Genomic DNA, 15,463 nt, shown 5'->3' on the forward strand with positions numbered 1-15,463 from the left:
AGAAGGAAATGTTGGTTTTACATAACCTGAAAATTTCAAGAAGATTGGTAAAAGGTTGAGGGAAGGAGGCAGTTTAAAGTAGAAAAGAAAAGGAAAATCTCATTCAGCCAGTGTTTGCTAAAAAACAAATAAACATATACAGACTAAATGAATTTGGGCTTAGAGGTTGCTCATATTAAATACTCCACAGAAATCCCTCTGAAAGTCTCTGGCTATGAATATAATTAAGTACTAAATAAACATTGCTTTGCCTCTACTAAAGCTCTGCTTTAAAAATGTTTTAAGAGTAGTTCCTTGTATATATTTTTGTTTACTGTTAAAACATCTTATGAGAGAGACCTTAATTCTCACATGAGCTGCTGTGTGCTGTACTACCATGGTCAAATGCTGAATGTGCAATGGTTCCTATGCCGTATCAGCTATTACTGGCAAAAGTTTTACCATCCTCTTGACAACTGTACTGTACATCATAGGACAACTGTTTACATTGTTCAAGATAAGTAATAAAAAGATTCACTCACTCCTATCCTGACAATTTCATCAAACCCCATTTTAGGCTGAGGTGTGACAATAGACTGCTTGCCCTGTTACCTCTTAGTCTGAACAATGGCCTCCTGGAGGTTCCATTCTCCTGCTCCCCAGCTCTGACAGCAGACCCTTTTAAAAGTGGCAGACAAGCAAACAATATGTGCTGTCACCTGAGGCTATACTAGATGTTAAGTTGTAAAATCATGATTGGACCTTCTAAAACCAGCTGCAGTCCTCCCCAACTTGGATCAGAGTTGCACTGAAGGGGAGGTGAATATAACTCTTTCTCCCAAATTCTCCTCTCCCATCTCTTATGGCACTTCCAGACAGAGTTTTCAATGTGCAATTGCCCTGCCTCAAACACGGAATTTTATGAGTAGTCCAGATGTCACCTTTCATTTATCACCTTCCCACCATCACAGTGCAGAACTGAGAGCCATCAAAGACTGGATTTTCCAGTGACAGCAACTTTAAAGAGAAGTCAAAACAGGTCCTATACAAGTAGGGTGCTCCACCTTTATCCTCTGACTCTAAAGAGTGAGGAAGTCCCTGGGGAGTATCCCTTAACTAGCTCCTCTTTCCTCAGACCCTCACCTCCCAAAAGATGCAAGCTACTACATCTGGCTTTTAAAGGTCACTGACCCTTTAAAAGCCAGATGTAACACTTGAGGAGCTGGAGTTTCCAAAAGGACTCTCCAAACATAGCTATAATCACATCAGTTGCTTGTCAAGGCTAGTGTTGAGATAACCTGTCTTTACTTTTGCTGCAGGATTGCTCTCCTCAGTGCTGAATCTGAGCACACACTCCCTGGGTCAATACCTGCATAAAACCACTCTCCCCTCCATACAATCTCTTTTGATTCCCTCCCCCAGCACTTTCCTTCTCCTGGAATTCAGCTGCGATTTCCAAGGGACCTTTGCAGCACCCCCTCTGCCCTCATTCCTTCCAAATACCTCTCAATCAACAAGCTCCTGTCACTTCATTCCAACTGCAAGTGTTTGTTTGTTTTTTAAGAACAGAGAGGTTTGCTTTGTATATGGATTGACTGACTGGGTGGGAGAAGGCAGGGGGGAGCTACAGCAGGGAGGAAAGAAAAATTTGGAGTGGATTTGTTTGGTAGAAATGGAAAGATGGTTTTGCTTAGACTTGTTAACCCTGCTTTTGAAAACAGATGTGTGCTGATCTTGTTGTATGGATGGAAGGCATAGGGTAAAAAGTGTTGCCAATTCTTCCTGTCCCCTGCCTGAATACAACCCTCCCCAACCCTAAAAAACATTTGGAAGGTCCCCCATCCTTCTCTAGCCAGGGACGGGAGGAGGCGGCGCTACATGATAGCTATAGTGATAGCTATATAAGCAGATGTCTTTTACTCACTCACTGAGATCTTTGAGTCTTTTCTCTTCTCCCAGGCATTTAACAGCATTTAACAATGCTAAGTTTGTTTTTTAACGACCCCCGAACTGTTGTTTTTAAATGGATACTGTTGTTTTTATACTGTTGCTTTTATGTTTTTGATGGTTTTAAATTTTGTATACTTTTAATGTTTACTGTTTTTAACTTTTGTAAACCGCCCAGAGAGCTTCAGCTATTGGGCAGTATATAAATGTAATAATAAATAAATAAATAAGACTACTTACAAATAGGACAGGAAAATAAAAACAGAAGTTCAATAATTCCGGTGAAAACTAGTTTTTAATGTATTGCATGCAATTATAATGTAATGAATTCCATGGACGAAAGGTTCTTAACCTCCAAATTATTTGTCTCAAATGAAAACATCTATATATAGACTCACAGATTACCCTTTTAAACTATTCATGATTCAGTATTTTTCTCATGTATATAGTAGTAACAACAACAACAACACTAATAATAAAATTCAAAGTTAACATACTTCTAGAATTGCATATTAATGATAAAGGTTGTTATCAAGCATCACTCAAGTAAAAACCCAAGGTTACCTAGGAGATAATTTACATCCACGCTGCAAGTATGCACCAAGCGACCCTGTTGCAGCAAGCAAGAGACCAAGATAGGCAGGTGAAGGCTTCATAGGTCTTGAAGAAAACTCTGGATGGAACTGGACACCAATGAAATATGGGTGATCTACAAATAGATCATAAAGAAAATAAAGTAGTTAATAACTGTTTTAAAAAACTATTTAAAAAAATATAAGCAGCCAAACGTTAAACACACACACACACACGCCCAAGAGCCCATGTCAAAATACTTATCTCATAAGGTACAAAATGTCTGACTGTCTGGACATCTTATAAAAGTCGTGGCATCTCAAAAACTGCCAGTGTTATGCACAACTGCTTGGGCATTTATAGGGTGACAGGCCACAAATCCCTTTTTGGTAAGGAACATGGATGAAACAAGCAACATCTGGGTATATATTTCCAGGTTATGTATATAATATTCCCCCTTTTAGAGCGGTCAGAATGGGGTATGACCCAACAAAGTCAGACAAATTGGACAGTGTGTAATTATATACGCTACTCCCCAACAGATATTGCTTGTTTCATCCATGTACCTTATGATGTAATTATTGATCACAGTAGTTGTGCATAAGACTGGCAGTTTTGGAGATGCCACAACTTTTGTAAGATGTCCAAATTCTACCTTATGACATAAGTATTTTGACATGGGCTCTTGGACTATAATAATATTACAAATGATTTAATGTGCAATTAATTTAAGCCTAACCATATTAGGATTTAGACCTTTAGGGTGTTGCATTATGGTAACACTACCCTTATAACAACCCTCAAAGATACACCATTCTATTCCCTCTCCCACTCTGTTTTCTGTTCTCCCTCACCCACCCCAAACGTTCAGTCAGCATTCCATGGCCATCCCCTTCCTTGGAAGCCACCCTCTCCCTGCACCCTTGTAATACTTTTCTCTCAGATGATTTGTCTATGCTGTGATGTAGGCACAGTAATTGTAATGAAGAAACCCGCAGCCCCTTCTTTGCAATCAGCTGTTTCTCCCTTTCAACATATGCCCCTCAACTGAGAGACAATTGTCACAGAGCAGAGGTGGTTTACTCTCTAGAATTAAACACTCCTCCTCCAGCATATCTCAACACATTATTAACAACATGCATTTTGACATCTGCTCATATGCTTTGCCCACTAGTGGCAAGACAGCTGTAATTTTCTGCTTAGGTGATTTGTTTTCTGCTACTAATGAAAAGTCTTGCCTTGCCACCCAAAATGGGTTCTAGAAAATCATTAGAGATTTTATTGCTTCTCTTATTTCTTTCATAGCAGCACTGTTTAAAAACACTATCATATTTCATCATAGACTGTGCATAAATATTTTCAAGTAAGACTGATGAAATACTTTACTCTACATTAGTGTGCATATCAGAAGTAATCTAGCAGGAATAAAAAAAATCCATGCAGTTATTTCCTATCATTTTTGAAATATTTCCAAAATGTCAAACTACATTTCATGCCATAGCAGCATGAAATTATAGAAATAGTTCTTTGTGGCACATATTGGTGCCCAATTTAATTACTGTACTTCAGGTTTTCATAATTAGATAATGTTTGTTTTGGCAGAGAGCTACTTCTAAATCTCTGTAACTATTCTATTTTTAATATCAATAAGAACACTTTTGTGGCAAAAGAGATGTATATCCCTAAATTTCAGATATTGACAAATGATACTTCTGACTTTACCATGTCTGGGCACATTTATAATAAACATTAACCACAGAAAAGAGAGAGAGAGAAATTTTATAGGGGTAGCAGAAACACATTTGAAGTGTAAATGGGTGTTAACTGAACCAAACATAGATTATGAACTATTTTGAGTTTTGTTTAAATATTTCAAATAAATATACTCGTATTTCTTCGATTGTAAGACGCCATCGATTGTAAGACGCACACTAATTTCAGTACCACCAACAGAAAAAAAAAACCCTAAGACACACCCACGATTCTAAGATGCACCCCATTTTTAGAGATGTTTATATGGGGAAAAAGTGTGTCTTGGAATCAAAGAAATAGGTGCTACTGTATGTGAAAGAACATTTCCCTTCTTAAGTTAGATTTGACATATATCTGCAAGATCAGTTAAAAGTGAGCAGTTGTTAAACTGTAAGCCCTGTCTTACATTAGCTCTTTCTTTGGTATCTAATGAGGATTCCGAGTTACTTGACAAATCTGTGTTAAATAGAAATGTACAATGCTTTATAACTTTACAGTGACCAATATGACTACCAAGGGAAGGATTAAACAAGGGACCTTCTACAAATCCTTCTAGCACCTTTCCCTTTAGAGAAAAATGCACTGTGGGACATCATCTCCAAAATCAGTCTGACTGGCTGGTAGCTAATCTAAGAAATATATATTGTTCCTATAGGCACATATCTACTATAATTTAATCAGCTGCTAAGGCCAAACAAGGTAAGTTTCTCCTCACAAATATTACTTCCTTAGAAAACACCTCAAACCTGCCTTACTTAATTGATTTGCCATTTTTTAACAGAAAACTGAATGAAAACTAGAGGTAAAATTCAGCGAGACCTATCCAATGTGTAATGAACACTCCATCTTCCATATACATAAGATGCTGCCAAAAGCTGGATTCCTTACCACTCAGTTCAATGATCTCCATTCTCTTCCCTTCAGTGTCATGGCCAACAAATTTTAAACCTTTCTCTTCAAAGAAGTGAGTCAACTCAGGGTTTACCTTGAAAAGGGAAAAGCAAAGAAAGAGAAGATAAATATGGCTTCGATAGTGCTTATATGAATATCGTAATACTGGTGGTAATGTATATCCAGATATAAATCTACTGGCAGTGCGTGTGGAGACTAGTCATTTGTGATAATCTGTCTTGCTGGAGTTTCCCATTGTTTTATTGACAGCCACAACAATTTTAGTGGTTCTAACAATAACACAACAATAAAATAAAACACTGGTTCAGACGACATAGCCTCCTGCCCCCACTCCCTCCCCTTTAGGTTCTTTATATCGCATCTTTATATCATCCTCAAAGAGTAAAGGTTTCATGTATATTAATAAAACCATTAAGCAAAAACAAAAATTGGATTAAAAAAATCCAAAACAGAAAAAAATAAAGAAAATAAAACAAAAGGCTTGTGTCATGCACGTCTCTTTGCTGGTCTGCACTAGATTTTGCAGTGGATCATCGTGTAAATAGCAGCCCATAGTATTCCATTATGCAGATGCTATGTAGGTTTCTTTGAAGATAAAGCAAAAGAAAATGTTGATTAAATACACTTCTGCCATATCATTGTATTTTATAAAGTTTTTTGCAGTTCTGTCTAACCTTAAGGGATTTACTGCATGGCCTATGGATACTTGTTAGAAGAATGAATAGAAGTATTGCCTTGAATAAAAATTGTGCATGGATGATAAACAGTAAAAAATATGTTTAGCTATCACTTGCCTCATAGCGATGCCTGTGGCGTTCTTCCACAAATACTTCATCATCATAGAGTTTCCCTAAATATAAAACACATTTGTATTGTTGTTACCAACATCAGTACTTTTTTATCTATGGCCTAAGAGTTTCAAATCAATTGTATAAGCACTTTCTCAACTAGGTATAGCTGAACAACCCAACCTAGCAGACCTATTTTTCACATTCTAAATCTAAAACATATAGGCAGAGAAGATGCTCAGAACTTTAAAGCAGAGATTTAAAAGACACCCTCTCCCCAGCCCCTAGAGAAGGTGCTACAGAAGGACTCTGCCACAGGTAACCAGATACTTCCTTTATCTCATGACACAGCTACTGGAGTAATATACATATACAAGCACCAATCCCCAGGATATTTGTACAGTTTAAGAGATTAGGACAGGCAGAGATATAGGCCTACCCTTTGGCCCCGCTTCTTCCCACGGTCTCGGGCTGAGCCCAAGCCCGAGAGTGTGTGGCCCGTTTCCACGGCTTTTCCCAGCTCCATGTGAGCCAGGAACTGCGCCCATCGGGGGGCAGGGTGAGGGGAGCGGGGAAATCAATTTTTCTTTTTAAAAAACTCACAGTTCGTCATTTGTGCGCTCCTGCGCAGTCAGCCCTTTAAAACTAAAAAAAAATGGCGGGTGCGACAGCTCTTTTCTTGAGCTCGTCGTGCCTTGCGTGTAAACAAGGGTGACATCCCACAATACTCGCATCGCGGGATCTCCCCTCCTTTGTTGCGGACTTACCGGTAGGTCTAGCAAAGGCCTCAGTCTTTTATTTAAATTGAGATGCAAGACTTCAAAAATATTGAAAGGTATTTCCTTTATTTTGGTAAAAGAACGATTCCTTCGCACTGCCATAGTGATAAGAAAGGGTTAGATTTCTCTGAATGCAAGGCTTCAAGCACTTTGCTTAGGGGTGGTGGAGCCATTCTTCCACCCCCTAGGCAAAGTGCTGGAAGCCTTTCTTTAGCCAACATGCCCTTGGTACAGAATAGGCCAATGGGAAGCAGGCAGCTGATATAGTGAAATCATGCCAGTACTACAACACTGCAAATGTGTTTGTGGTATAGGAAAGGAGCAGGCAAAGGACAAGAAAACAAACAACCCAGTCATTCAGAAAACAAACCATGGTTTGGTTCAATCATCTGCTAGACAAACCTGGGGTGGGGGAACAAACCATGGGTTAAGTAAAGCTTGGGTTAGTGTTATATGCAGACCAGGTCAATATCTCCAGTTACAAAGGTACCAGAGCTAGGAAACAACTGTACTTAAGTCCTTTGAAGACCCACTGACAGTCAGCAAATTCAATGCTGGATTAGATAAACCAATGGTCTGACTCAGTATATGTCATGTTTTCTTATTCCACAAAAATGTACTAATCAGAAAGAAAATGGATGTAAATGTTAAGATTGAACTGAATGTATCACTGTAACTATATACATCAGTATTTCTCAATTTTGTCTCAAAACACATGCACCAAGTTATCAAAAGGTTCATGAATCAAAAGGTTCATGACTCCACAGCCACCAATCAATTACTAACAAAGGATCACACAACATGCAACTTTTGTCTCTTTACCCAATCAAGACAGTTACATATAGTAAAGGAGACAGGAATGAGCATTCATCTCCTGTAGCAACTGAAAGTGCCTCTTTCAGGAGGGTGGAGAGATTATATTCTACATGTATCAGTCAAATGCCTCTTTCATTTAACAGCCACTTCTAAATAAATGCCAGAGTATTTTAATTATAAATCCAGAGTATTTTAATTATAAATCCAGAGTATTTTAATTATGTTTTCTGGCTCTTAAATACAGCCATACTGCCTTCCTTGTCAAAAGCAATGTTGGGTAAAAGTGAAATTAATGCAGTTTACATGAAAATGAATAGGTTAATAGGTTTGCTCTTTGACAAGCTCATATCTTGAGTGGCATTTATTAAACCAAAATGTTGGCAGGATTGTTTTAAAGCCAGCTTTCAAGCTAGAATGGAAAGATTAGAACAAATATGCAATATTTCAACAACAATAAAGGAAAAGTTACAATGAGACTGTGCTGGGCTCCTGGATGACTAAGAACATGAAGTACAGAGAAAAACAATAAAGTCAGTTTGTAAAGAAGATTAGATGGTGATGCATTTAGAACCACTGACCTGAGTTAGAAAATCTAATCTTGTTAAACTAGGCATTTCTCTTGCTCCTGCATTGTTTCAAACTAGGCATGTGCTCCGCTCCTATTAGAAGCGCAGAAGCAGGAGCGAATTGGCCTGCTCCGCCTTGCCCAGAGGCGGACCGCGGACCCCTAGAAGCAAGGCGAAGAGAAGCGCCCATTTTCGGAGCGCTTCTCTTTCCGCGGAGCGCTCCGATCGCTATCTTGAAACATTTCGCCCATAGATAACTGGGTTGTTTTTGAAGCTATTGTTCTGAAAATTCTTGTGCTTAGACAGTCATGGATGCGGGTCATTTTGAGACTACTCTCACCTCTCTGCGTCGTGCGGGTCGCGTGCTATACTTTTTAAAAAATCGGGTCAACAAACGGACAGCGCGGGTCAAACGGCGGTTTTCGCCCATAGGATTGCATTGCGGAAAAGAATCGGGGATAACTGGGTTGTTTTTTAAGCTATCGTTCTGAAAATTCTTGTGCTTAGACAGTCGTGGATGGGGGTCATTTTGAGACTACTCTCAGCTCTCTGCGTGGTGCAGGTCGCGCGCTAGAATTTTTTTAAAAGTAGGGTAAAGGCGGGAAAAAGATTACCTTTTCGATTGCTGAGGGGCAGAGTCAACTCCCGGTCATGATCACATGATCCCAAAGTTGGAGGAGGGGATAGGCAAAACGGGTAATTTGAGATTCTGGGAAACTTCTCTTTCTTAGTCTGAACGGACTTTTCCCAGTGTTTTTTAAAACAGTAGCCCCACCAAATGCACAAACACAACCTGTGAAATCATATACTAAGCCAATAATAAGAGATAGAAACACAGCACTGCTACCCACCCTAACTTTGGGGAACAACTGAAAAGATGTGGTGCAAGGGGATGAGCTCCCCTAGGGCATCTCATTGTGGACGTGCCCCCACTCTCTCCTGTACTTGGAAGGCCATCAGAGCCTTCCAAAGAGAGTAACCCGGTGGAGCAATGCCTATCATGAGTTGAAGTGAGCGGTCTACTTCTCTTAGTGGTGGAGCGATGCCTATCATGAGTTGAAGTGACAGTTCTACTTCTTAGCAGTGGAGCAATGGCTTTCATGAGTTGAACTGACAGCCTTGCTTCTTAAAAGACTGGTTGACCACCAGTCAAATTGGCAGCTGCTGCTTCCCCCTCCCCTGGGCACGTCCCCCTATTGCTGGTAAAAGACAGATATAGCCTTTTTAAAAAAGTTCTTCTTGCTGTTTATTCAGCAACACTGCTGCTTTTAATTCCACCCCTCCTTCGTTTATTTATTTATTTATTCCATTTTATATGCATTACTGGCTTATCCTTGGCTCACTTCCTTATGCCCCCAGAAATGTCTGCTGCCTGCCTTCCCTCTCTCCTCCCCTGCCCGCCTTGCAGGGATGTTGTGTGTGTCTGGCTTTGACTCAGGGGAGAAGTCCTTCCTGCGCTCACTTGGAGTTTTGGAAGTTCCAAATCCATTTTTCAAGTGTGGAAGAAGATTCATATAGGCTGATCTCTACTCCCCAATTCATGGCATGTTGGGATTTCCTTTGAAATGGCCCCATTGAGAGGTCTGCAGGTTTAAGCCCCGCCAAAAAACAGGGGATGATGGGACTGTCTTGAGTCTCGGCGTGCGGCGTATGTATCCCTGGATAAGCTGTCATGGTGGTGAGTTTGAGGTTTTTTTTTAACGTGCAAATTGACGGAGCTATTGGAAAGGGGTGTGAATGGGTGTTGGATTTTCATAAATTCCCCAAAAATCAGGGGATGATGGGACTGCCTTGAGTCTGGGCGTCCATGTGGACACATGGATAAGCTGTCATGGTGCCAAGTTTGAGGTTTCTAACGTGCAAATTGACGGAGCTATGGAAAGGGGTGTGAATGGGGTGCCCGATTTTCAAAAATTCCCCAAAAATCAGGGGATGATGGGATTGTCTTGAAACTTGGCGTCCATGTGGACACATGGATAAGCTATCATGGTGCCGAGTTTGAGGTGTCTAACATGCAAATTGACGGAGCTATCGAAAGGGGTGTGACTTAGGGTTATGGGTGGTGCGTTAGAGGTTAGAGCCCCGCCAAAAATCAGGGGATGATGGGACTGCCTTGAGTCTGGGCGTCCATGTGGACACATGGATAAGCTGTCATGGTGGCGGGTTTGAGGTTTCTAACGTGCAAATTGACGGAGCTATCCCAAGGGGTCTGAATGGGGTGCCCGATTTTCATAAATTCCCCAAAAATCAGGGGATGATGGGATTCCCTTGAAACTTGGCGTGCGTGTGTATACGTCCATGAGGTGTCATGGTGCCAAACGTGAGGTTTCTAACTTGAACCGAAAAAAAGTTGTTTAATTTTTTAGCTTTCAATGCAACCCTATGGGGGGGGGAAACGGAGCTCCGATCCGGATCCGGAGCTCCGAGCGGAGCGGAGCGGAAATGGGCAGAGAGGGGGCGGGGCAAAGCGGCCCGATCCAAAAATCACGGATCTGGAAGTGAAGCGGAGCGGGGGGTCCATGCACACCCCTATTTCAAACATGTAGAATATAATCTCTCCACCCTCCTGAAAGAGGCACTTTCAGTTGCTACAGGAGATGAATGCTCATTCCTGTCTCCTTTACTATCTGTAACTGTCTTGATTGGGTAAAGAGTTCTATGCAAAGTTCTCATTGGGGGAAGAAAAACTGATCTGTTTTAAACAGATAATGGATTAGAAAAATATTTACTTCAAATTCAAGCTCAAATTAAACTGCAGAACCTAACAGCTGGAGATATGTAACATGTTCTTCACAGCTTATTTGAAGTTATTCAGCTCAAGTTACTTAGCAGAACATGCTTTCTGCGTTTTTCTTCAGACCACAAACAGACAGGCTGCCTTCAATTGGAGGGGTTTTCTCCCCCGTGTTAAAGTCTTTGAGGATGTTGAATATTCCACAATTGAGGGTTTAACCTGATATGGCGTTTATTCCTATGAAGCCTGAGCAGCGAAAATGGGAAATATATTGCAAAATCCTGTCAATATCAACTTACAACGCTGGAAAGAACACAATATAACAAGAACAAACCTTATTTACATTAAATCTGTGAATATATGTTATGTACTGATGATATTGCCAAATGTGTCAAATATACTAAAGTGTGTTAGTGTGATTTTGATGGGCTGTATTATAGACTTGTATAGTCTTTAAGTAGGAATATCATTCCAATTATTGGTTTATTGTATTATAGTACCCAACACCATTATTGTTAAACAACTATGGGATACATCAGCCTTTTTATAACTTTTGTATAACAAAGACAGGTTGCTTACCTGTAACTGTAGTTCTTCGAGTGGTCATCTGTGCATTCACACATATGGGCTTTGCGCCTGTGCAGAGCTAGTTCCGGAGACTTCACAAACTGAGAAACGTTTAGGTGGGAACCCCTCCCCCACCGTCCACTGAGCATGCCCAGGGGTTCCTGCACAAACTCCCCAGTTTCGAGACTGCAAGAGTCCCACTGAGGAGAAATATATACACTAAGTGCCAGGTTGACACATAGTGGGGACGGTGGGTGGGTTGTGTGAATGCACAGATGACCACTCGAAGAACTACAGTTACAGGTAAGCAACCTGTCTTTCTTCTTCGTGGTCTCTGTGCATCACACATATGGGCAAATAACAAGCAGACTTACCGGAGGAGGGTGGTGTCAAGCTGGGATGTCACAGGATGGAGGAGAGGACGGCACGTCCAAAAGCACAGTCCTTCTGGGCCCTGAGATCCAAGCGGTAGTGACACGCAAATGTCAGTGGAGTGGACCATGTAGCTGCTTTGCAGAGGTCAGGGATAGAGACCCCTCGTTCAAAAGCCGCTGAAGTGGACACTCCTCTGGTTGAATAAGCTCGGATATGTCCTTCAAGAGGGATGTTAGTGACCTTGTAGGCCAGTTTGATAGCCTGGGTTACCCAGGAAGAAGGTCTTTGGGTAGAGACTTGTTGCCCTTTTTGTTGTCCTCCGTAGCACACAAAAAGACGTTGTGATTTACGAATTGGTGCTGTCCTTGACAGGTAAAAGGAGAGGGCCCTTCTGACATCTAGAGAGTGGAGGGTGCTTTCTAACGTGGAAGAAGGTGACGGAAAGAAGGCCGGCAGAGTGATGTCCTGGTTAAGATGGAAGGAGGAGACTACCTTTGTAAGGAACGCAGGGTCCGGCCGTAGGACTACCTTGTCGTGGAAGATCAGGTAAGGGGGGGGGGTCTATCCTTAAAGCGCATAACTCTAATGCTCTCCGGGCTGACGTTATGGCAATAAGGAAAGCTACTTTGAGGGTGAGAAGCCGTAGGTTAGCCGTTGCAAGAGGCTCGAATGGCTTTGATGAGAGTGCCTTTAGTACTACTGAGAGGCTCCATTGAGGTACCATTGAGCGCACCAGTGGGAGCATATTTTTCATGCCTTTCATGAATCATTTGACTAGAGGGTGCATGAAGACGGTAAAACCACGAATGGTGGAGTGGGAGGCGGAAATGGCTGCTAGGTAGACACGAAGGGAAGAGAATTTAAGGCCTTTCTCAAATAAGGAGTAAAGAAATTGCAGGATGACCGGAATGGGAGCTGATGCCGGATTGGATGCTTTAGTGAGAGCAAACTCAGCAAACAGTTTCCATTTACGGGAGTAAGATCTTTGCGTGGCCGGCTTTCTGGCAGAGTCTAGGACATTAAATATGACCTGTGGAAGATCGGTTCCTAGGTGCAGCATCGGATTCTCCAAGCCATTAGCTGTAATGTGTGAACATCTGGGTGGAGAATGTGACCTGAGTCCCTGGTGATCAGATTCTGTTGTCTGGGCAGCCTGATGTATTCCTCTAGGGATAGTCTGAGTAGAGGTGTGAACCAGGGTTGTCTGGGCCACCAGGGTACAATGAGGATAGCGTTGGAGTTGTCTGTAGTTTTACTATAACTCTTTGCAGGAGAAGTATAGGTGGGAACAGGTAGAGTAGGGGACCTGACCAATGGAATTGGAATGCATCTTCCATGCATCTTCATGCTGCAGTCCGAGGCCTGCTCTTGTGCAGAAGTGAGTGCAGACAGTGTTGAGGGGGAGGCAAAGAGGTCTATGACGGGCTGGCCCCAACAGTGAAAGATCATGGATTGGATCTTCTGGGATAGCTGCCAGTCGTGGTCGTTGACAAAATGGCGACTGAGGTTGTCGGCCAAAGCATTGTCTTGTCCTGCGATGTGTAGTGCAGAGAGGGAGATGTCTAGTGCAATGGCCCATTGAAAAATTTCCAATGTCAACTCGATGAGGTCCGTGGAGCATGTTCCGCCTTGTTTGTTTATGTACCATACTACGGACATATTGTCTGTGAGTATGAGAACGTTGTGGCCGGATACAATGTGCTGAAAAGATATGAGTGCCTTTTTGACAGCTAGTAGTTCTAGTACATTGATGTGCTTCTGTCTGTCTATGGGACTCCAGAGTCCTTGGGTCTTGAAATGTCTGCAGTGGGCACCCCACCCGAGCTGTGAGGCATCTGTGATTACCGTTCTCGAGGGGATTGGTAGTGCAAAGTCCATGCCCCTTGTGATGTTGTCTATGGCTGTCCACCAGCGGATGGATTGGCGGATATGAGGCGGTATAGAGAGTCTTCAATGATGGGTATCGTTAGTATTGTCGAAATTCTGGAGAAGCCATAGCTGAAGGGGCCTCATGTGGAGGCGTGCATAGGGGACTACATAGACAGTCGCTGCCATAAGGTCTAGTAGTCTTTGAATTTTGAATGCTGACACAGTCCTGTGTTGGCACAGAGATCGAGCAAGAAGGGATAGTGTAGACGCTCTGTCGGGAGGCAGGAAGGCTTTGCTTATTGTGGAGTCCAAAATTGCTCCTAGGAATTTGATGCGTTGGGTAGGATGAAAAATGGATTTTTGCTCGTTGATGCAGAGCCCTAGGGATCTGAGGAGGTTGACTGTGGTTCTGGTATTTTTTACTGCTTCTGTGTGGGACTTGGCTACCAGGAGCCAGTCGTCTAGGTATGGGTAAATTTCGATGCCTAGGATTCTGAGGAAAGCACACACTGGTGCCATGCACTTGGTGAAGATTCTGGGAGCTGTTGCTAACCTGAAGGGGAGTACCTGGAATTGGAAGATTTGCTGACCTATCATGAATCAGAGTTGGTGGCGTTGATCTTGGTAGATGGATATGTGGAAATAGGCATCCTTGAGGCCCACTGCTGTGAACCAGGAATTTTGTTGAAGTAGGGGAAGGATGGCTGCGAGGGTGGTCATGCGAATCCTTGTTGTTATGATGTAGGCATTGAGGTCTCTCAAGTCCAGAATGGGGCGTAGTCCGCCATCTCTCTTTGGAACTGCGAGATATCGAGAGTAGAACCCTTTGTTGATGTTGTTGGGGTGCACTCGTTGGATGGCTCCCTTCTCCAGTAGCGATGTTGTTTCTTGTGTCAGTGGAGGGGAAGGCTGGGTGTTTTTCACGATTCTGAGAGGTGGAGGAAAGGAGAACGTGATCTTGTAACCATGTTGAATGATGTGTAGCACCCAGGTGTCTGTAGTGATGAGAGTCCATGTGTGTAGATGAGGAGCGAGAAAGTTTCTGAATATGGGTGTGAGGAGAGAATGAATCGGTGAGTCAAAGGCACCGTTTGGTGGTGCTGTCGGGTTTGTTCTTAACTTGTCTGAAGCGGTTTGGAAATTGTTGTCTCTTATATTGGTTTTGAGTGTGGTATCTCAGGAGGCGGTCATGCTGTTGTGTATTGGATCAGGAAAACGTAGTGGATTGGTTGCAAAACCAACATTTATGACAGAAGGAGGGATGTTGGGGCTGTCCAATACCCATCTTTTTTGCAGTGTTTCTAGTCTTTTGTATATTGTCCATGGCTTCGTCGGTGGTAGAATTAAAAAAGCCGTTGCCATCAAATGGGAGGTCCTCGATTCGTGTGCGTGTCTCTTGAGAGAAGCCAGCAGAGCGAAGCCATGCGTGCCTCCGAAGGGCAACAGATGCTATCATAGCTTTTGATGCACAATCAGTGGCGTGGCGTGCTATATTGATTTCCTGTCTGGAAAGTCTCATGGCTTCTGTGTAGAAGATCTGGGCTAAATCCCTTTGCTCATCAGGTAAGTAGTTGCAAAGAGACATCTTTTCCCATAAGACTAGCTGATAATGAGCCATGGTGGCCTGGTAGTTGGCTACTCTTAGGGAAAGAGCGGTGGAAGAGTAAATTCTGCGTCCAAAAATGTCCAGCCTACGGCCCTCCTTGTCTACAGGGGCGGTGTGTCTTTTCTGTGATCGTCCTTGTGAGGCCCCAACAATGATGGAATTGGGTTTAGGATGATTGAATAGGAAGGATGCCTCTGACT

The 15,463-nt window shown here is 42.5% G+C and overlaps 1 protein-coding gene across 2 annotated transcripts in view; it reads right to left on the reverse strand.

Annotated features, from left to right (window-relative positions):
- Positions 1-15,463, reverse strand: part of CTPS2 (CTP synthase 2) — an 86,200-nt gene that overhangs the window by 2,468 nt on the left and 68,269 nt on the right. For both annotated transcript variants that reach the window (XM_063126414.1, XM_063126416.1), the window contains exons 15-17: positions 5,958-6,013; positions 5,140-5,236; positions 2,491-2,635 (exon numbers count right to left, since the gene is read on the reverse strand). In XM_063126414.1, the coding sequence (XP_062982484.1) occupies positions 2,491-2,635; positions 5,140-5,236; positions 5,958-6,013 (298 nt within the window). The remainder of the gene's footprint in view (positions 1-2,490; positions 2,636-5,139; positions 5,237-5,957; positions 6,014-15,463) is intronic.

This window comes from Elgaria multicarinata, chromosome 5, assembly GCF_023053635.1.
Source record: "Elgaria multicarinata webbii isolate HBS135686 ecotype San Diego chromosome 5, rElgMul1.1.pri, whole genome shotgun sequence".
NCBI lineage: Eukaryota > Metazoa > Chordata > Lepidosauria > Squamata > Anguidae > Elgaria > Elgaria multicarinata.